Source organism: Lithobates pipiens, unplaced genomic scaffold (assembly GCF_037356315.1).
Source record: "Lithobates pipiens isolate NorthernLeopardFrog02 unplaced genomic scaffold, aLitPip1_a1.2 Scaffold_13, whole genome shotgun sequence".
Lineage (NCBI taxonomy): Eukaryota > Metazoa > Chordata > Amphibia > Anura > Ranidae > Lithobates > Lithobates pipiens.
This window is the reverse complement of record NW_027507718.1, coordinates 142,527,750-142,549,422: the sequence shown is the minus strand read 5'-3', so window position 1 is coordinate 142,549,422 and position 21,673 is coordinate 142,527,750. Positions and strand designations below refer to the sequence as shown.

The window sequence follows — 21,673 nt, the reverse complement described above, 5'->3', positions numbered from 1 at the left end:
ACCTCCCAACTTTTGAACTTCAGAATGAGGGACACTTAAGGTGAGGGGGTGCAATGCACCATGGTAATATGTGGGTGTAGCCAAAGTTGTACCAGTGGGTGGGGTTTAAGAAGAATGGTCACCCAAAACAAAGCTTACTTGTACCTGTAAAATATGTAGGGTTCAAGAGTACACTACATACAGAGTGCAGAGTTGAGGGGTCGGCTACATACAGAGTGCAGGGTTGAAGAGTGTGCTACATACAGAGTGCAGGCTTGAGCAGTGCGCTACATACAGAGTGCATGATTGAGGAGTGCGCTACATACAGAGTGTAGAGTTCAGGATTGTGCTACATACAGAGTGCAGAATTGAAGAGGATGCTATGAACAGATTGCAGGGTTGAAGAGTGTGCTACATAAAGAGTGCAGGGTTGGGGGATGTGCTGTGTATAGAGTGCAGGGTTGAGGAGTGCTCTACATACAAAGTGCAGGGTTGAGGAGCGTGCTGTGAACAGGGTGGAGGTTTGAGGTGTGCACTACATACAGAGTGGAGGGTTGAGGAGTGCGCTACAGAATGGAGGGTAGAGGTTTGTGCTGTAAACAGAGTGCAGGGATAAGGAGTGTGCTACAGAATGGAGAGTTCAGGAGTGCCCTACATGCAGAGTGCCAGGTTGAGGTGTGCGCTGTGTACAGAGTGCAGGCCTGATGGGCGCACTGTGTACAGAGTGGTTAAAGAGGAGGGCCGGTTTTGAAAAAAAAAAATTTAAAGTCAGCAGCTGCAAACACTGTAGCTGCTGACTTTTAATAAGCACACTTACCTGTCCAGGGCGCCCGCGATGTCAGCCGCCCGAGGCTGACCCGTCCCTCGGTCTCGGGTCCCGGCGCCGCCATTTTGGGTAAGGGAAACAGGCAGTGGAGCCTTGCGGCTTCACTGCCCATTTCCTACTGCGCATGCGCGAGCCGCAGCGCTTTGCGAATGGGACGCGCTGTGTTCTGGGACACACAGTTCCCAGAACACAGCACGACCCATTACCCAGAAGACGCCGCACGGAGGAGAGAAGAAAGAAGATCTCCGCGGAGGAGGAAGAGGCAGATTAGGATGATGTGCCTAGCAACAGGCATTTCTGGTAAGTAAAAAAAATAATTTTATTTTTATTTTTATTTTTCTATGATTTTTTTCTAATTTTTAATGTATTTTCTTTTTTCAGGGTGGCTCTTCACTTTAAGGAGTGTGCTACACAAAGAGTGCAGGATTGAGGGGTGCGCTAGGTACTGACTGCAGGGTTGAGGGGTGCGCTACATAAAGAGTGCAGGATTGAGGGGTGCGCTATGTACTGAGTGCAGGGTAGAGGGGTGAGCTACATAAAGTGTGCAGGATCCAGGGTTGCGCATGTATAGAGTGCAGGGTTACATACAAATGCACAGTTGAGGGGTGTACTGTGTACTCCCAAGTTCTCCCCCAAGTACAAAGTCCCCCCCCTCCTCATTCCAGTACAGAGCTCTCTTCCTGCCACAAATCCTCTCTCAAGAAAGCATCAGGGTTGGGCTGCCACATGCTAAGAGTGGCGCTGCCCCCTCTGCTGTCCTGGATGGGAGGGAGGTACTGTGCGGCCGATGGCAAAGTAGTGCTGTCAGGGACGGTTGGAAGGTATGCATAAACACAGCTAAAGGTTGCTTCCTGCAATAGTTTAAAAATAATTAGGACTTCAGGTTTTCTTTACCACCTGTTGGCAATCACCTTGTCTGCATCACTTTGGAATGACTGTGCTGCAGATAATGTGATGGTCAAGTGGATAAATCTACTTTAAAGCGGAGCTCCACCCTAAAGTGGACCTTCCGCTCATTGGAACCCTCCCCACCTCCGGCGCCACAATTGGCACCTTTCAGGGGGGAGGGGGGTGCAGGTACCTGTACAGTACTGGTATCTGCACCCACTTCCGGCGTAGATTCTGCAGAAGGTATGCCCCTTTCCGCAGAATCTACGCCCCTTTCCGAAGGTCCCCTGCTGCCTGCTGGGAAACACACGGATGCCAGAGACAGCGGGTACCATCCTTATTGCGCAGCGCGACATGCGCAGTAGGGAACCGGGAAATGAAGCCGAAAGGCTCCACTTCCTGATTCCCATACCCAAGATGGCAGCGGCAGCACCCACAAATCATTATTTTAAAGGTCAGCAGCTGCAGTATTTGTAGCTGCTGGCTTTTAAAAAAAAAAAAAAACGGCGGACTCCCGCTTTAAGAGATTATAATTGCAAGGTAGCACTAGCATGAAGATTCAGGTACACAAGCCTTTTAAAGCTGAACTCCAAAAATAAAAAAACTTTAATATAAAGTAGTTGTAAACCCGATTCATGAAATTTGAGCTGGGCACATACAGTATCTCACTCGCTTTTTTTGTAAATATTTTATTATATCTTTTCATGTGATAACACTGAAGAAATTACACTTTGCTACAATGTAAAGTAGTGAGTGTACAGCTTGTATAACAGTGTACATTTACTGTTCCCTCAAAATAACTCAGCACACAGCCATTCATTTATAAACCGCTGGCAACAAAAGTGAGTACACCCCTAAGTGAAAATGTCCAAATTGGGCCCAATTAGCCATGTTTCCTCCCCGTTGTCATGTGACTCGTTAGTGTTACAAGGTCTCAGGTGTTAATGAGGAGCAGGTGTGTTAAATTTGGTGTTATCGCTCTCACTGTCTCATACTGGTCACTGGAAGTTCAAAATGGCACCTCATGACAAAGAACTCTCTGATGATCTGAAAAAATGAATTGTTGCTCTACATAAAGGTGGCCTAGAAGATTATAAGAAGTTTGCCAAGACCCTGAAACTGAGCTGCAGCATGGTGGCCAAGACCGAGACAGTTTTTAGTCAGAACAGGCCTCGCCATGGTTAAGAGAAGTTCAATGCACATGCTCAGTGTCATATCCAGAGGTTGTCTTTGAGCAATAGACATATGAGTGCTGCCAGCATTGCTGCCGATGTTGAAGGGGTAGGGGGTTAGCCTGTCAGTGCTCAGACCATACGCTGCACAATGCATCAAATTGGTCTGCATGGCTGTCGTCCCAGAAGGAAGCCTCTTCTAAAGATGATGGACAAGAAAGCCACCATGATGCTGAAGTGGTCTGATGAGACCAAGATAAACTTATTTGGTTCAGATGGTGTCAAGCGTGTGTGGCGGCAACCAGGTGAGGAGTACAAAGACAAGTGTGTCTTTCCTACATTCAAGCATGGTGGTGGGAGTGTCATGGTCTGGGGCTGCATGAGTGCTGCCACCACTGGTGGGAAGCTGCAGTTCATTGAGGTAACCGTGAATGCCAACATGTACTATGACATACTGAAGCAGAGCATGATCCCCTTACTTTGGGAACTGGGCTGCAGGGCAGTATTCCAACATAATGACCCCACACACCTCCAAGATGACCACTGCCTTGCTAAAGAAGCTGAGGGTAAAGGTGATGGACTGGCCAATCATCTCTCCAGACCTAAACCCTATTGAGCATCTGTGGAGCATTCTCAAACAGAAGGGAGCGCAAGGTCTCTGACATCCACCAGCTCAGTGATGTCATCGTGGAGGAGTGGAAGAGGACACCAGTGGCAACCTGTGAAGCTCTAGTGTACTCCATACCCAAAAGGGTTAAGGCAGTGTTGGAAAATAATGGTGGCCAAATAAAATATAGCCCAATTCAGACATTTTCACTTAGGGGTGTACTCACTTTTATTGCCAGTGGTTAAACATTAATGGCTGAATGTTGCTTTATATTGAGGGGACAGCACATTTACACTTATACAAGCTTTACACTCACTACAGTGTAGAAAAGTGTAATTTCTTCAGTGTTGTCACATAAAAAGGTATAATAAAATATTTACAAAAATGTGAGGGGTGTACTCACTTTTGTGAGATACTGTATGTGTGTGTGTGTGTATGTGTGTGTATATATATATATATATATATATGTATGTATATATATATATATATATATATATATATATATAGTGACAGTACGGTTCCCTATCCTAGTGATTGTGGCCCAGGATTCTCAAATGGGCAGGTTGAGAGGCTCCAGGAGGATTATTTAATTTGGAGGAAACTATTTTATCAGTTTCCTCTGTGGTTGGTAAAATCCAGTTGGGGACCTGAGCCTGGAGATTTCATAGCGATCTGGGTGGAATTGAATCTCCAATCCTGGAAACAGGTTTTTGGAACAGCCAAGAGTCTGGCTTGTTAATTGCGCAGATGGGTCCTGGGCTAATAGCAGAGTCAGAACCAGGATTCTTGGCTCCACCCTCCCGAGGAGTCCAGACGTGCAAGGGAGAAGTGTGCTTGTTGGCACGGTACAGTATGTCAGAGCAGATGGAGGGCCCAAGCATGTGGGCGGTAGCAGCAAGGAATCAGGAAAAGTGAGTGCCAGCAGAGGCATATTCTTTGTACCCACCAGGGACACTGGTAAAGGGTCAAGAGGACTGAGGCCAAAGCCTGAACTGCAGTGCTGACCAAAGAGCCAAGTGGCTTGGTATTTTTCGTTTATAACGATATCACTGCTGTGAAGTTGAAACCCCTGGGTGGGAATTCTGGATGTACATTTCTTTCTTTAATAAAATTGGGCCTACAAGCCCTTAAACTGCATATGTGGCGTGGACTCTGCTCACTGACTGGTAGGCTCTACACTAAGCTAAAATAACCCCACACTTTGCAATATATTTTATTATATATATATATATATATATATATATATATATATATATATATATATATATATATATATACACACACACACACACATACAGTACAGTATGTCAACATGTACATTTTGAGATATCTTACAAGGATTCTCTTCACCAGCAGTCTGGCTCATAGAAGCCTAATCCATTAAAGTAGTTGTAAACCCTTTACAACCACTTTTGGCTACAGGTAACCCTATAAAAAGGCTTACCTGTAGCTACCGTGAATTTCTCCTAAACAGGAGATATTCGCTGTATACACATATACCGACATCATTGGCACATGCAGACTGAAGTGGCGACTCATATGTGTATGCGCGGGAGTGACATCATTGCAGCTCCAGCCAATCACAGAAGTAACTCAGAGAGACATGACGCTGGCCAAAGCGGTGTGTCGGGACCGCTGCGGGGGCTTCGATCTAAGGTAAGCATATCATAATGAACTAGAATGCTATGCATACTAGTTCATTATGCCTTTGTCTTGCAGGTTTTTTTTTTTTCTCCCCGTGGGTTAACAAATACTTTAATCTCCATATAACTTCACCTGGGGAGGCCAAATAACTAGGCTCTTTTCAAAATTGTATTGTGAAAACTCTACACTACAAGTTAGATGCTGATACTTTGATTCCTCCCAAAGTGACATCACCCTCAGAGACTCAAAGCATTTGTTTGTAACCTAAAGATCAGCTTTTTAATCCCTGGTTAAATTAGCCATAATTAATCCCTTCTTTTCTCTTTTCCTTAACTATTATCTTTTTTATTATCATTTTATTTATTAAGCCAGAATGCAGTCGACAAACTTAAGGCCAGGATATTTGGCCAGAAAAGGTGAAACAATTCAGCAGTCATGGATCTAGAGCAGGGATATGCAATTAGCGGACCTCCAGCTGTTGCAAAACTACAAGTCCCATCATGCCTCTGCCTCTGGGTGTCATACTTGTGGCTTTCAGTCTTGCTATGCCTCATGGGACTTGTAGTTTTGCAGCTGGAGGTCTGCTAATTGCATATCCCTGATCTAGAGTATGCAGAAGGACCATATCGCCATTGAGCCGATGAAAACTTTAGTTCACATAGAAACAGAGATAAAGATTTGTTTCACAGTAAGAGCTGTGAAAATGTGGAATAGACTCCCTGCAGAGGTGGTTCTGGCCAGCTCAGTGGATTGCTTTAAGAAAGGCCTGGATTATTTCCTAAGTGTATATAATATAACTGGGTACTAACATTTATAGGTATGGTTGATCCAGGGAAAATCTGATTGCCTCTTGGGGGATCAGGAAGGAATTTTTTCCCCTGCTTTAGCAAATTGGATCATGCTCTGCTGGGGTTTTTTGCCTTCCTCTGGATCAACTGTGGGTATAGAATTGGGTATATGGGCTGGTATGATATTTATTATGTTTATTTTTATTTTTTTGTGGTTGAACTGTATGTCTTTTTTCAACCTGACTAACTATAAGACATGTGTTACATCGAGTTATCAAATGATCAGTAAATCTGTTAAAGTGGTTGTACATGTAGACAGTAAAAAATCTTCTGTGTTTATGGACTACAAATAATTCAACCACTGACTTAAAGAGGAAGTAAACCCTGGTGAGTTTACTTCCTCTTTCATTCCCTGCAAAGGTAAAGCATAGTAGTCCATTATGTGTCACTTACCTGACACAGGAGCCAGCGAAGTCACCGCTGTCCCCTGTAGTCCGGCGCATCCATCTTCTCGGTGGGTCTCACTGCTCCGCCGCTGTCATTTGGTGAAGCCGTGATGACGTCACTCCTGCGCATGCACACGGGAGCCGCCACACGTGGCATATGCGCTGTTGATGGTGCCGCGCTCAGTGCGCCTGCGCACCGCTGTCTACGGCGCAAGCGCCGTAGATAGCGGTGCCTGTCTTTCAGCAAATATCTCCTAAACCGTGTAGGTTTAGGAGATATTTCTTGGACCTACAGGTAAGCGTTAATCTAGGCTTACTTGTAGGTCAAAGTGTGTTGTAAGGGTTTACAACCACTTTAATCAAAAACCCCCAATTTCACAATGGTCAGCGCAGAATATAAGAAATTAATTGGCGGGTTCTTATGTACATTATCTCACAAAAGTGAGTACACAAGCTGAACTCCAAATATAAAAACTTTCATTTAAAGTGGAAGTAAACCCGATTCATGAAATTTGAACTGGAAACATACAGTATCTCACAAAAGTGAGTACACCCCTCACATTTTTGTAAATATTTTATTATATCTTTTCATGCGACAACACTGAAGAAATTACACTTTGCTATAATCTAAAGTAGTGAGTGCGCAACTTGTATAGCAGTGGAAATTTGCTGCTCCCTCAAAATAACTCAACACACAGCCATTAATGTCTAAACCACTGGCAACAAAAGTACCCCCTAAGTGAAAATGTCCAAATTGGGCCCAAAGTGTCAATATTTTGTTTGGCCACAATTATTTTCCAGCACTGCCTTAACCCTTTTGGGCATGGAGTTCACCAGAGCTTCACACTTTACCACTGGAGTCCTCTTCCATTCCTCCATGACTACATCATGGAGCTGGTGGATGTTAGAGACCTTTGCGCTCCCCCACCTTCCGTTTGAGGATGCTCCACAGACACTCAATAGGGTTTAGGTCTGGAGACATGCTTGGCCAGTCCATCACTTTTACCCTCAGCTTCTTTAGTAAGGCATTGGTCGTCTTGGAGGTTTGTGGGGTCATTATGTTGGAATACTGCCCTGCAGCCCAGTCTCCGAAACGAGGGGATCATGCTCTGCTTCAGTATGTCACAGTGCATGTTGGCATTCATGGTTCCCTCAATGAAATGTAGCTTCCCAGTGTCTGCAGCACTCATGCAGCTCCAGAACATGACACTCCCACCACCAATTTGACATTGTATTTTTGAAATGTACCTGCCTACTCACAAACTGCCCTTTTTGAACTAAAACACATAGCCAAGTATCTGTGAAAATAAAATAGACATTTATTAGGGGTCATAACAAAACAAAGAGGAAAGCAACGCTGGATAAACTGTTGAAATTGGCAAAGCCTTTGTACCCCAGATCAGACATCAATTATTTGACAGGCATAATTGGTAGAGGAGTCCATTTAATAGGGAGCGCAATATGGTCCCAGATTCCGAGAGATTGGGAGCAGCAGCAGGTGACATATATGTCCTCAGGCTGTGGTCTTACAACAGCCTGCGTCTTTTGCCAGACCAGACCGAACCCAGGCCATCACGCTTCCTTCCAGGATGTGGCTGTGGTGTTGGAGTTGTAGCAGGAGGTGGAGGAGGAGTATGGTCCAACTCACATACGTGACTTTTTTTTGTGAGTTCACCCATCACCCCCTTATTTAGGGCCTGATAGATGACTTCCTCACAAATGAGGAGTTGGCCCACCTCCATTTCCTGCATTTTGCTGTCTGCTATGCAGGCATAGGCCTCTTGAAAATTGGGGGTGGTTCTGAGGGCCACAGTAGCCTGCCGATTCAAAGAAAGCGCTGACTCCTCCATGTTACCCCCCTTCCTGGCTGCCACTTTCCACGGCCACCTCCTGGATGCCACTTTCCACGACCTCTTCCTTGGCTGAGACATTCCACACCCTCCTCCTGGCTGAGACTTCCCTGTGTATGAAAATGGGACATAGTTTTAGTTTTTTGGTCATCAAACACACACAATTTAGAACTCATGACTGTTGCAAATTGAATGTTAACAAATAGAAAAGACTATCATTCTGGCCCCAGCATTTTTCATTCTTGTCTCGATAATTTTCGGCTACTACTGTCTATAGATATGTAAACCACTTTGTTAAATCAATTCATGATCAATCATTTATTTTATTTATTTATTTCAGGTACTTGTATAGCGCTGTCAATTTACGCAGCGCTTTACATATACATTGTACATTCACATCAGTCCCTACCCTCAAGGAGCTTACAATCTAAGGTCCCTAACTCACATTCATACATATAATAATAACATCTTAACATCATTCATTTTTGGTCAAGAAATATGTTGAACAATGCTATAACTGTCTCAAGCTGGGCTCCTCTACTTCTTCCTGGGTGGAAGGCCCAGGTTGGACTTCTAAAGCCTCGTCTGTGGTGGAAGGAAGAGTGTAAGGAAGGGTTGAGAGTGATTGCCTGATTTCAGTCTGGTCTGACCAAAACTGCAGTCTGTAGTAGTACTACAGCCTGAGGACATAAACGTCATCTGCTGCTGCTCCTGATCTCATGGGATCCTGGACCTATTGTTATATGTGCTCCTCAGGCCACCAATTTTGCACTTCAAATAGGGGATGGCTGCCGTGGGAATCACCGGCTTCACTAATTCCAACAGTTGATCCAGCACTGTCTTCCTCTTTATTTTATTATTATAAAAAGGGTGTTTCTCCTGCCACAGACAGCGCAGCTCCGTGTATTTTTCAATGAAGCAAGACACAACACAAGACAAACCCTAATGTCAGGCTAAACTCTCCTAAACTTGTCCCAATATAGGCCTCAATCTATAAGCAGTATAGTCCACCAATGCCCCAAGTTAATATTGTACCTTCGTTAGCACGATCGGCGCTTACGTTACTCTGTCCTCCACTCAGAGATAGTATTACGACACACGCGTGTTACGCTTTATATACACTGCGCATGTGTGAAACTCTGCCCGCCCCTGACCTTCTTTCTAGTATATTCCCTGCCCCTTCGGCACAGTGGGAGAGCACATGGCGGAGACAGAGCAGGTGCATGCAGTGGAGAGCAGCAATGACGAGGAAAGCCCAGAGCCACAAACGTCCCGATCCAGGAGATTTAAGGCCTCAAATATGTCCTTTGTGGAGATGGTGGACATCTTAAAGAGGGCCAACTATGAAGGGAAATATGGACTGTACAGAAACCCAAATGTAAGAAAGGCTAAAATCATGAGTAAAGTTGTGAAAAGTCTGCAGAAGAATTTTGGAGTACGACGATCCAAGGATCAACTGAGGAAACGATGGTCAGACCTCAAATTGAGGGAGCAGGATCAGTACAGATGAATCAAGAGTGCTGCAAAAAAGTAAATATTTTGTCGTGTGTTCATATTATTTTTACTTGCATGCTGCTCCATGTGCTTTTCTTTACTGTTGTACAGTATACATAGTTACATAGTTACATAGTTACATAGTTAGCCAGGTTGAAAAAAGACACAAGTCCATCCAGTTCAACCTTAAAAACAAATAAATAAAATAAAAAATAATCGTACAATCCAGATACCCAATTTTATGCCCACAATTGATCCAGAGGAAGGCGAAAAAAAAACCCAGCAGAGCATGCTCCAATTTACTACAGCAGGGGAAAAAAATTCCTTCCTGATCCCCCAATAGGCGATCGGATTTTCCCTGGATCAACTTTACCTATGTTAGTACCTAGTTATATTATGTACCATCAGGAAAGTATCCAAGCCTTTCTTAAAGCAATCTACTGAACTGGCCAGAACCACCTCTGGTGGGAGTCTATTCCACATTTTCACTGCTCTAACTGTGAAGAAACCTTTCCGTACTTGAAGCTGAAATCTCTTTTCCTCTAGACGTAAAGAGTGCCCCCGTGTCCTCTGGGTTGACCGTACAGAGAACAACTCAACACCAAGTTCACTATATGGACCCCTAATATATTTGAACATGTTAATCATATCCCCCCTTAATCTCCTCTTCTCAAGAGTGAATACATTTAGTTCCTCTAATCTCTCCTCATAGCTGAGTTCCTCCATGCCTCTTATCAGTTTGGTTGCCCTTCTCTGCACTTTCTCCAGTTCCCCGATATCCTTTTTGAGAACTGGTGCCCAAAACTGAATGGCATATTCCAGGTGAGGTCTTACTAATGATTTGAACAGGGGCAAAATTATATCTCTTTCTCTGGAGTCCATACCTCTCTTAATACAAGAAAGGACTTTGCTCGCTTTGCAAACAGCAGCTTGGCATTGCATGTTGTTATTGAGCTTATGGTCTACCAAAACCCCCAGATCCTTCTCCACTATGGATTCCCCCAGTTGTACTCCCCCTAGCATGTATGATGCATGCATATTCTTAGGCCCCAAGTGCATAACTTTACATTTATCAACATTAAACCTCATCTGCCACATAGTCGCCCAATTAGACAGTGTATTGAGGTCGGCTTGTAAATTGGAGACATCCTGTAAAGACGTTATTCCACTGCATATCTTGGTGTCATCTGCAAAGACAGAAATATTACTTTTGATGCCAGACCCAATATCATTTATAAAGATGTTAAAAAGTAAGGGTCCCAACACTGAACCTTGGGGTACACCACTGATAACCTTAGACCATTCAGAGTAAGAGTCATTAACCACGACTCTTTGAATTCTGTCTTCTAGCCAATTTTCTATCCATTTACAAACTGATATTTCCAAACCTGTAGACTTTACCTTACACATGAGCCGTGTGTGCGGAACTGTATCGAATGCTTTTGCAAAATCCAAGTATACCACGTCCACCGCCACCCCTCTGTCCAAGGTTTTACTTACCTCCTCATAAAAAGAAATCAGATTTGTCTGACAACTTCTGTCTTTCATGAATCCATGCTGTCTGTTGCTTAAAGTGTTATTGTTCAGCAAGAACTCGTCGATGTGGTCTTTTATTAAACGCTCCAGTATCTTCCCAGCTATAGAAGTTAAGCTAACAGGTCTATAGTTACTTGGTAAAGACTTTGATCCCTTTTTAAATATAGGCACCACGTTCGCCCTGCGCCAATCCAGTGGGACTATTCCCGTCATTAATGAGTCCCTAAAAATTAGATACAATGGCTCTGAAATTACAGAGCTCAATTCTTTTAGGATCCGTGGGTGGATGCCATCAGGTCCAGGTGCTTTATCCACCTTTATTCTGTCTAAGTATTTCTGGACCATATCCCTTTTGAGCCATTGTGGATCATTTGGGGCTGTGTCACTACCACCCCCATTATGGACATGAGCTCCCCCATGCTCTTTTGTGTACACAGAGCTGAAGAAAGTGTTTAATAAATTAGCCTTCTCTTTGTCCCCAGTCACCAACTCTAGATTGTTTTGTAAAGGGCCTACATGCTCAGACTTGACCTTTTTACTATTAATATATTTGAAGAATTTTTTGGGGTTTGTCCTACTATCTTTTGCAATCTGTCGTTCGTTTTGAATTTTTGCATCCTTGATTTCCTTTTTACATATACTGTTAATTTCTTTGTAACATTTAAATGACACTAGTGATCCTTCATTTTTATATTTTTTAAAAGCTCTTCTCTTACAGTTTATAGCTTTTTTAACTTTGGCCGTGAGCCACATAGGTTTTGTTTTTAGCCTTTTAAACTTATTGCCCATGGGAATATACTTTGCAGTGAGGTCCCCAACAGTCTTTTTGAAGAATTCCCATTTCTGTTCTGTGCCCATTGAAGCGAATATTCTCTCCCAGTCTAAGTCCTGGAGAGTAGCCCTCATCCTTGGAAAATTAGCTCTAAAAAATTGGCAAGTTTCAGGTTCGTGTGCACAGTAATCGTTCGTAGTAAACATTGTTAGTTCGCTCACTAATACAATGTTTGTGGCAGATGCAGGTTAACTACATTTGTTCAGGTCTATTTGTATTAAAAGATGTTTGTTGTCTAGATGGGTTTGTAACTAGAATGAAATGCAAACTTGATTTAGTGTAAGGAGAGGACACTCAGCAGCTGTTTACACATCTGGACACAGAAGCACTAGTGTGGGACACCAGAACACCCTTTTTAGGGTGCCCCACACAGGTGCTCCATTGGATAGTAGGGGTGTCTCCATGTGTGATACTTTACCAAAAAAGGTAAGTATTCCAGCTTTAACAAAGGGCTTTAACAAAGTGTTCAATGCCAGTTCTTGTAGTACGTTTGTGTTTACAGTGACAATGGGGGTTATTTACTAAAGGCAAATACACTTTGCACTACAAGTGAACTTGTAGTGCAAAGTGGATTTGCCTTTAGTAAATACCGTATATACTCGAGTATAGGCCGACCCGAGTATAAGCCGAGGCCCCCAATTTACCCCCAAAAAACTGGAAAACTTATTGACTCGTGTATAAGCCGAGGGTGAGACATGGCTGTCCATCCCTGTGTGTCCGTCCATCCCTGTGTGTGTGTCCGTCCATCCATCCCTGTGTGTGTGTCCATCCATCCATCCATCCCTGTGTGTGTATCCATCCATCCATCCATCCCTGTGTGTGTGTGTGTGTGTGTGTGTGTGTGTGTGTGTGTATCCATCCATCCATCCATCCATCCCTGTGTGTGTGTGTGTGTGTGTGTGTATCCATCCATCCATCCATCCATCCCTGTGTGTGTGTGTGTGTGTGTGTGTGTGTGTGTATCCATCCATCCATCCATCCATCCATCCCTGTGTGTGTGTGTGTGTGTGTGTGTGTGTGTGTGTGTGTGTGTGTGTGTGTCCGTGCAGCCTTGTGTGTGTGTCCAGCCTACCTGTGTCCCAAGCCTCCGTCCCGAGCCGCCGTCGTCCCGAGCCTCCTCCGTCCCGTGCCGTGCCTCCTCCGTCCCGTGACGTGCCTCCTCCGTCCCGTGCCGTGCCTCCCCCGTGCCGTGCCTCCTCCGTCCCGTGTCTCCTCCGTCCCGTGCCGTGCCTCCTCCGTCCCGTGCCGATGGATCGCCGCTCTTCTCGGCGGCCATTCTACAATTCAAAATTCCGCCTCCGCCTGTGATAGGCGGAACACTCAATTTCCCAGCAGCCTGTGTTCCGCCTATCACAGACATCCTCTCATACTCGTCCGTAGTATGAGAATGAGCGGATGTCCGTGATAGGCGGAACACTGACTGCTGGGAAATTCAGTGTTCCGCCTATCACAGGCGGAGGCGGAGAAGGAGGCGCGGCTTTTGAAAATTAATGTCCGCCGTCTGTCTGCTCGATACGCTGATCGAGCAGTCAGACAGCGGCGACTCGAGTATAAGCCGAGGGGGCACTTTCAGCCTCAAAAAAGAGGCTGAAAATCTCGGCTTATACTCGAGTATATACGGTAACCCACACAGTGCTCTAAAATTGGCCCCAATCAGGCCATTTTAGGGACTCCAAACAATTAATTTATGGTGCTGAAAAGGATGATTATTTTTATTGTTAATGCATCGCATACATTAACAACAAAAACAATATGTGTGTGTGTGTGTGCAGCAGACCCACAACATAATAGTTAACTGAAGAAGAGACTGTCACCTCATGTATCAAAGCATGTCTTCAGCTTGGAACTGTGCCATAACAGACAATTTTACGACACTTCCAAGCAATGTTTCATATTTATATTTCTTGCCTCAAATATCTGTGTGCTAAATATACCTTTTTTGTATTCACATTGGTGATAAAAGACTCGGGACATCTGAGGACACCAGGGACCCCCAACCTCTTATAGAAGGGGAAGTCACCACAGCACAACCTGTGGATGTGGAGGGAGGAGAGGTTCATGACGTGGTTGAAATAGTGACCACAACAGTCTGTCTGTTAGAGTGTCTGAGACCACTGCTTCAGGTAATAGATGTATGCCTGCATATTTATAATATGTGGTGTGTTTTATTCTTTTTAGGTGATGTGGCTGTGGATGTTGTGGAAGATGAAACTGATTTCACCAGTGCAAATGCACATGTCCTCATCGGGGAGATCATGGTGTGCAATCGTGATTTAGAAAAGATAAAGGAAAACATCAATGATGTGCAACAAAAATGAAGAACATCATTGATGTTTTAGGCAGAATCTAAAACACAGAAAAATTGTACCGTTTTGTCAAGGACTTTATTTTGAATCAAGTTTTAAAGTATTTTAAAATCCAAATTTTGAACATGCACACAGTGTGTCAACATGTGCTATCTGCCATCACGGGATATCAAGGTATGCGTTTTGGGAGTGCAACCCCTTCCTCGCAACTCAAGTAGGTGAGAGGAAGGGGTTGCACCTCCGAAACATGTCCATTGATCCCTTATGATGGGAGCTAGCACAAGTTGACATTAGGCATGGGATCAGGAGGGAAATCCACATTTTGACTCCCAATTTGTGTGCATATTCAAAATTTAGCTTTTACGGGGTGACATCACCCCATCCGGTGAAGGCAAGATCAACACAGTTTTAACATACTAATGCCTGATATTGCCTTCACTTTTTCAAAGTTGAACTTTGTAAGTTCCTGAGTTGTATATGTTATGGTTTTAAACATGCCTGTTTAACCAAAAAAAGGATATTTATAATGTCAAACATAAAAATGTTTTTATACTCAACAATGTGTGGCTTCTTCTTTCAGTGCTCAATGCCAGTTCTTGTAGTACGTTTGTGTTTACAGTGACAATGGGGGTTATTTACTAAAGGCAAATACACTTTGCACTACAAGCGCACTTGTAGTGCAAAGTGGATTTGCCTTTAGTAAATAACCCACACAGCGCTCTAAAATTGTCCCCAATCAGGCCATTTTAGGGACTCCAACAATAAATTTTTGGTGCTGAAAAGGATGATCATTTTTATCATTAATGCATTACATACATTAACAACAAAAACAATGTGTGTGTGTGTGTGTGTGTGTGTGTGTGTGTGTGGCAGACACACAACATAATAGTTAGCTGAAGAAGAGATTTCACCTCATGTATCAAATAAATTACATTTGCACTATTGAAGAAAATGTCCAAAAAGAAAAGTCCATTGGAGAACCTAGAAGACAGCTAAAAGAAACACAATCAGCAAATCAAATTAAATATTGGTTAATTTTAACATAAAAATGTATTTAAAAAATGTTTTATACATTTGCTGACATATCAATGGCCCCCCTACTCGCAAAGTACTCCAGATATTTTTGTCTGACTTTGCAGGCGCTCTGGGGGGGCAAGCGAGGACGGCCAGCTTCAAGTGCCGTCAGGGTTGCTTGATCTGGAAATCCGGCCTCAGGCTCAACTGAGGCCACATGGTTCATAGCATTTTTAAGTAAGAAATTGTGCAAAATGCAGCAGGCAAGCACCATATGGTTGAGTTTATATTCTGCCATATGTATGGGTGTTAGAAATATGCGGAACCGGCTGGCCATTATGCCAAAAGCATTCTCCACCACTCTTCTGGCTCGGGTCAGCCGGTAATTAAAAACCCTCTTCTCTGGGGTGAGGGTCCTCATTGGGAATGGCTTTATCAGATGGTCTTCCAGCCCAAAAGCTTCATCAGCGATGAACACAAACGGAAGACCAGCCACGTTGTCTTCTGCAGGTGGCAAGCCCAAGCCACCATTATGGAGCTGGCTGTAAAACTCCGTCTGGGCGATGGCTCCACCATCCGACATCTGGCCATTCTTCCCCAAGTTCACATACAGGAACTCGTATGTCGCAGACACCACGCCAACATCACTATACTATTAAACCCCTTGTAATTATAATTGTGTTTGAAGGAAACTGTGGAGTCAAACAAGAAAAAAAAAACATTAGTACTTTTGCACATAAACATTGCAAGCAGATTAGACACAAACATTCTAGGCCAACATCAGTATAACATTTATTTTAAGGAGTATTTAAAGACAAAAGTATAAGGTCCACTTATCACATTCACATTGTGGCGGCACAGTGGTGTAGTGGTTAGCACTCTCGCCTAGCAGTAAAAAGGGTCGCTGGTCCCAACCACGACACTACCTGACTGGAGTTTGCATGTCCTCCCTGTGCCTGTGTGGGTTTCCTCCCACACTCCAAGGACATGCTGCTAGGTTAATCGGCTTCTGTCCAAAATTGGGCTTAGTATATGAATGGGGACCTTGGATTGTGGGCTCCTTGAGGGTAGGGACCGATGTGAGCGTGCAATGTACAGGGATAGGGACAATTGTAGACACTCACTCAGGTTGAACTGCATGGACTGGTGTCTTTATTCAATCTTACTAACTATGTAACTATATAACATTCCTCACACCCTCTGATGGCCCATGGTGGGGGTTGGGGAGATGTTTTGGACAGGTAACCCTCTCCACTTCATTGAGAGCTGAATGCATAAATAATGTGTGTTACTCTGGCCAGCCCCTCCTTACTTACACTATTGGCAGCCCACTGGACAGGTAAGAAGTGTCATAATACAAAAATATGAATAGACACTGTCCAAATTGAAGCACAATTTTACATCCTGCAATTACCTATCAAGATAATAGGAGAATAAAACTTTAAACAGTAACATTTGAAAGTATTCTGGCAGGTCCTTGCATTACATGCTTTGGCAAATTCATCCATAAATCTAACCACAAAAGAGGTTGGTATAGTGTGTATGGGTTTGGCAAAGTCAGCAGAGGATTGGTATCGGTTGACTTAGCGGTTGGGGGAGGGGGGAGAGGGTTCCAAATGAGTTTGGGCCCCCCAAAAAAACCTCTTGCACTATGCCTAAATTTAAGGACAAAAATAACATTTGGACACATTTTAGGGGGTGTTTAGGGTAAGCACTACAATGGAGCTAACAAACGACATTGTTAAGTTACTAGGCTAGATGTGCATGGGCCCAGGATAGCATGCTGGGTAGGTTAGTGAAGGCAAATACGCATGAAGGACAAAAAAAGAGCATAAAAAGCTTCCAACATGCATGAGGACAAAGGGGACATTCACAGCATATTACAATCATGGTAATTATGGAATGATGAAATGAATACAATACATTAGCAAACATTACATACATAGAATGTGATGTTAAAGGATAAAACTTACCTTAATATAGTCCTTCTGCAGGACCTATAATATGGCAGAACAGGTCTCTGGAATAATGATTCCCAGAGCCTAGGGGGAGATGCCTGTCGAGAACTTGATGTCCTGCAGACTTCTCCCCATCGCCAAGTACCGCAAGGTGGCGACTAGCCTTTGTTCCAGAGTGATGGCTTGCCACATGCAGGTGTCCTGCTTTGTAATATAGGGGGACAGCAAAGCCAACAGACGGTGAAAAATGGGGTCCGTCATCCGGAGATAATTCCTGAAATCATCAGGATTATTCTCCTGGATATCCTGCAACAAAGGCATGTGAGAGAATTGGTCACGCTGGAGCAACCAATTCTTCATCCATTAAATTCATGGACTGGGCTTGGGTCAAAGTAAGAACCCCAACACCAATAATTCTATGACGATTATGTAACCGCAACATGGCTTCAAAATGGTCGGCTGGTCAGAACAAACTAACAGAACGCACTGAAAATCAGAAAGGCCTGAGAAGAGTGAGCTGAAAATCAGAAGCGAGTGGACAAGAATGCACTGAAAAACAGATATGAACCCACAAGCACAAACTGAAGAGCAGTAACGAACTGAAAAGCATAAGGCTGAAAAGCGTGAATTGTCTCTCACCAAACTTCTACTAACTTCTACTAACATGAGATTAGCAGAAGGAGCCCAAAGGGTGGCGCACTGGCTATTTAACTTCCTTTTTCTAGTGCCGTCGTACGTGTTGTAGGTCAGCACGTTCTTGCTGACATTTGTGTGACCGTGTGTACGCAAGACCAGTTTCAGCCAACTACCTTTGGAAAAAAATCCACGGTTTGGTTATCGGAAATTCCGATCGTCTATACACGGCATTAGAGTCTGCAAAAGAGACTGGGGGGAGGTTCACCTTCCAACAGGACAACAAACCTAAACATACAGCCAGAGCTACAATGGAATGGTTTAGATCAAAGCATATTCATGTGTTGGAATGGCCCAGTCAAAATCTAGACCTAAATCCAATTGAGATCCTCTGGCAAGACTTGAAAATTGCTATTCACAGACACTCTCCATCCAATCTGACAGAGCTTGAGCTATTTTGCAAAGAAGAATGCGCAAAAATTTCACTCTCTAGATGTGCAAAGCTGGTAGAGACATAACCAAAAAGACTTGCAGCTGTGATTTCAGCGAAAGGTGGTTCTACAAAGTATTGACTCAGAGGGGCTAAATACAAATGCAGGCCACTTTTTTCACATATTTTCTTTGTAAAAAATTTTGAAAACCATTTATCATTTTCCTTCCACTTCACAATTATGTGCCACTTTGTGTTGGTCTAACACATAAAATCCCAATAAAATACATTTACCTTTTTGGTTGTAACATGACAAAATGTGGAAAATGTCAAGGGGTATGAATACTTTTTCAAGGCACTAGATGAAAAAAAACTGCTTTGTGTAGAGCTTTTAACATACAAGCATAAGACAAGACAATTGGACAAAGATGCGCCACTTTAAAACAGTCATGCCTAAGAAAATTATCCTTATGCCCCATACACACTATCAGATTTTCTGCTGAGTTTTTCCTTCAGGTTTACCAAAACCATGTAGTGCAAGGGCCTGCCTGATTGCATACACATTGAAACTCCTAAGGTTTGACCTCATATTATATGGTTTTGGTAAATATGAAGGAAAAACTCAGCAGAAAAACTGATGGTGTGTATGGGGCTTTAGAAAGCATGGATAAGCTTTTTGCCACATTCTAGGAAAAAAATCCCTTTGTTTTTTTTTTTTGTTTTTTATGCCTGGTTAATATAGTTTATTATTGCTCATACATCTCTATTTTCTTTTGCCACTTATTCAGTGTGAAATTTATCAACAAGATACAGTATGTGCATAGCCTAGAAGAACTGGAGCAAATCATCCCTATGGAAAATGTACATATTCCCGAATGCGTATTTCAGTAAGTTGAAAACATACTATGATTGGAAATGTGGGCCCTGGATGAATTGATAATTGTGTTGTCTATTTCATTGTAAATGCCTTTAATTGTGTGACCTCCATATTACAAGACTTCTGAGATATGAAGAGCAGCAAAGCAACACTGTAGCTGCATAAGAGTATCAAGGCTGTCCTTCATTGACTGGGTGTTATGGCTACCACTGGGTTAAACAAACCTTGTGGATGATTGTGTTTACCTAAATCAATATTTAACCACTTGCTTACTGGGCACTTAAACACCCTTCCTGACCAGACCAATTTTCAGCTTTTGGTGCTCTCACACTTTGAATGACAATTACTCAGTCATGCAACACTGTACCCAAATGAATTTTGTGTCCTTTTTTTCCCACAAATAGAGCTTTCTTTTGGTGGTATTTGATCACCTCTGGGGTTTTTATTTTTTGCGCTATAAATGAAAAAAGACCGAAAATTTTGAAAAAAAACGCATATTTCTTTGTTTCTGTGATAAAATTTTGCAAATTATAATTTTTTTTTTCATAAATTTTGGCCACAATTTATACTGCTACATATCTTTGGTAAAAATAACCAAAATTAGTGGATATTATTTGGTCTTTGTGAAAGTTAGAGAGTCTACAAGCTGTGGTGCGAATCATAAAAAATTTATCACACCTGATGTACTGGTGGCCTATCTCATTTCTTGCGACCCGAACAAGTCAGGAAAGTACAAATACCCCCCCAAATGACCCCTTTTTTGAAAGTAGACATTCCAAGGTATTTACTAAGATGCATGGTGAGGTTTTTGATGTTGTCATCTTTTTCCCACAATTCTTTGCAAAATGAAGATTTTTATTTTTTTTTTCTCACAAAATTTTCAATGTAATAGGTTATTTCTCTCACATGGCATGTGTATACCACAAATGACACCCCAAAATACGTTCTGCTACTCCTTCTGAGTATTACGATACCAAATGTGTGAGACTTTTACACAGCCTGGCCACATACAGAGGCCCAATATTGAAATAGCACCATTAGGCGTTCTAGGAGCATAAATTACACATTTCATTTCTCAACCACCTATTACAGTTTTGAAGGCCCTGGAGCACCAGGACAATGGAAATGCCAACAAAGTGACCCTATTTTGGAAAGCTAACACCCCAACGTATAATCTATGAGGCATATTGAGTCGTTTGAATGGTTCATTTTTTTTCCAGAAGTTTTGGGAAAATGTGGAAAAAAAATGAAAACGCATTTTTTTTACGCAAAGTTGTCCATTTATAAGATATTTCCAACACATAGCATGTACATAGCAAAAATGACACCCCAAAATACGTTCTACTACTCCTCCTGAGTATAACGATACCAAATGTGTGAGACTTTTACACAGCCTGGCCACATACAGAGGCCCAATATTGAAATAGCACCATCAGGCGTTCTAGGAGCATAAATTACACATCTTATTTCTCAACCACCTATTACAGTTTTGAAGGCCCTGGAGCACCAGGACAATGGAAATGCCCACAAAGTGACCCTATTTTGGAAAGCTAACACCCCAACGTATAATCTATGAGGCATATTGAGTCATTTGAATGGTTCATTTTTTTTCCAGAAGTTTTGGGAAAATGTGGAAAAAAAATGAAAACGCATTTTTTTTACGCAAAGTTGTCCATTTATAAGATATTTCCAACACATAGCATGTACATAGCAAAAATGACACCCCAAAATACGTTCTACTACTCCTCCTGAGTATAACGATACCAAATGTGTGAGACTTTTACACAGCCTGGCCACATACAGAGGCCCAATATTGAAATAGCACCATCAGGCGTTCTAGGAGCATAAATTACACATCTTATTTCTCAACCACCTATTACAGTTTTGAAGGCCCTGGAGCACCAGGACAATGGAAATGCCCACAAAGTGACCCCATTTTGGAAAGCTAACACCCCAACGTATAATCTATGAGGCATATTGAGTCGTTTGAATGGTTCATTTTTTTTCCAGAAGTTTTGGGAAAATGTGGAAAAAAATGAAAACGCATTTTTTTTACGCAAAGTTGTCCATTTATAAGATATTTCCAACACATAGCATGTACATAGCAAAAATAACACCCCAAAATACGTTCTGCTACTCCTCCTGAGTATGGCAATACCAAATATGTGAGACTTTTACACAGCTTGGCCACATACAGAGGCCCAACATGCAAGGAACACCATCAGGTGTTCCAGGGACAAATAGCATGCACATACCAAGAATTACACCCCAAAATACATTCTGCTGAGAAAAGAGTAAACAAAAGATTACCTGTGGTTTTAGCAGCGCAGTTGTCCACAGGATGATAGCACTGGTCCAGGCAGCAGGCAGGGACTTGGTCAGCAAAAGTAAAC

At 42.8% G+C, this 21,673-nt stretch overlaps 1 protein-coding gene across 1 annotated transcript in view; it reads left to right on the top strand.

The window, feature by feature from the left end:
• ATCAY (ATCAY kinesin light chain interacting caytaxin) overlaps positions 1–21,673 on the top strand; it is a 128,180-nt gene that overhangs the window by 66,131 nt on the left and 40,376 nt on the right. The window contains exon 9 of the mRNA XM_077475661.1: positions 19,192–19,290. Within this exon, the coding sequence (XP_077331787.1) occupies positions 19,192–19,290 (99 nt within the window). The remainder of the gene's footprint in view (positions 1–19,191; positions 19,291–21,673) is intronic.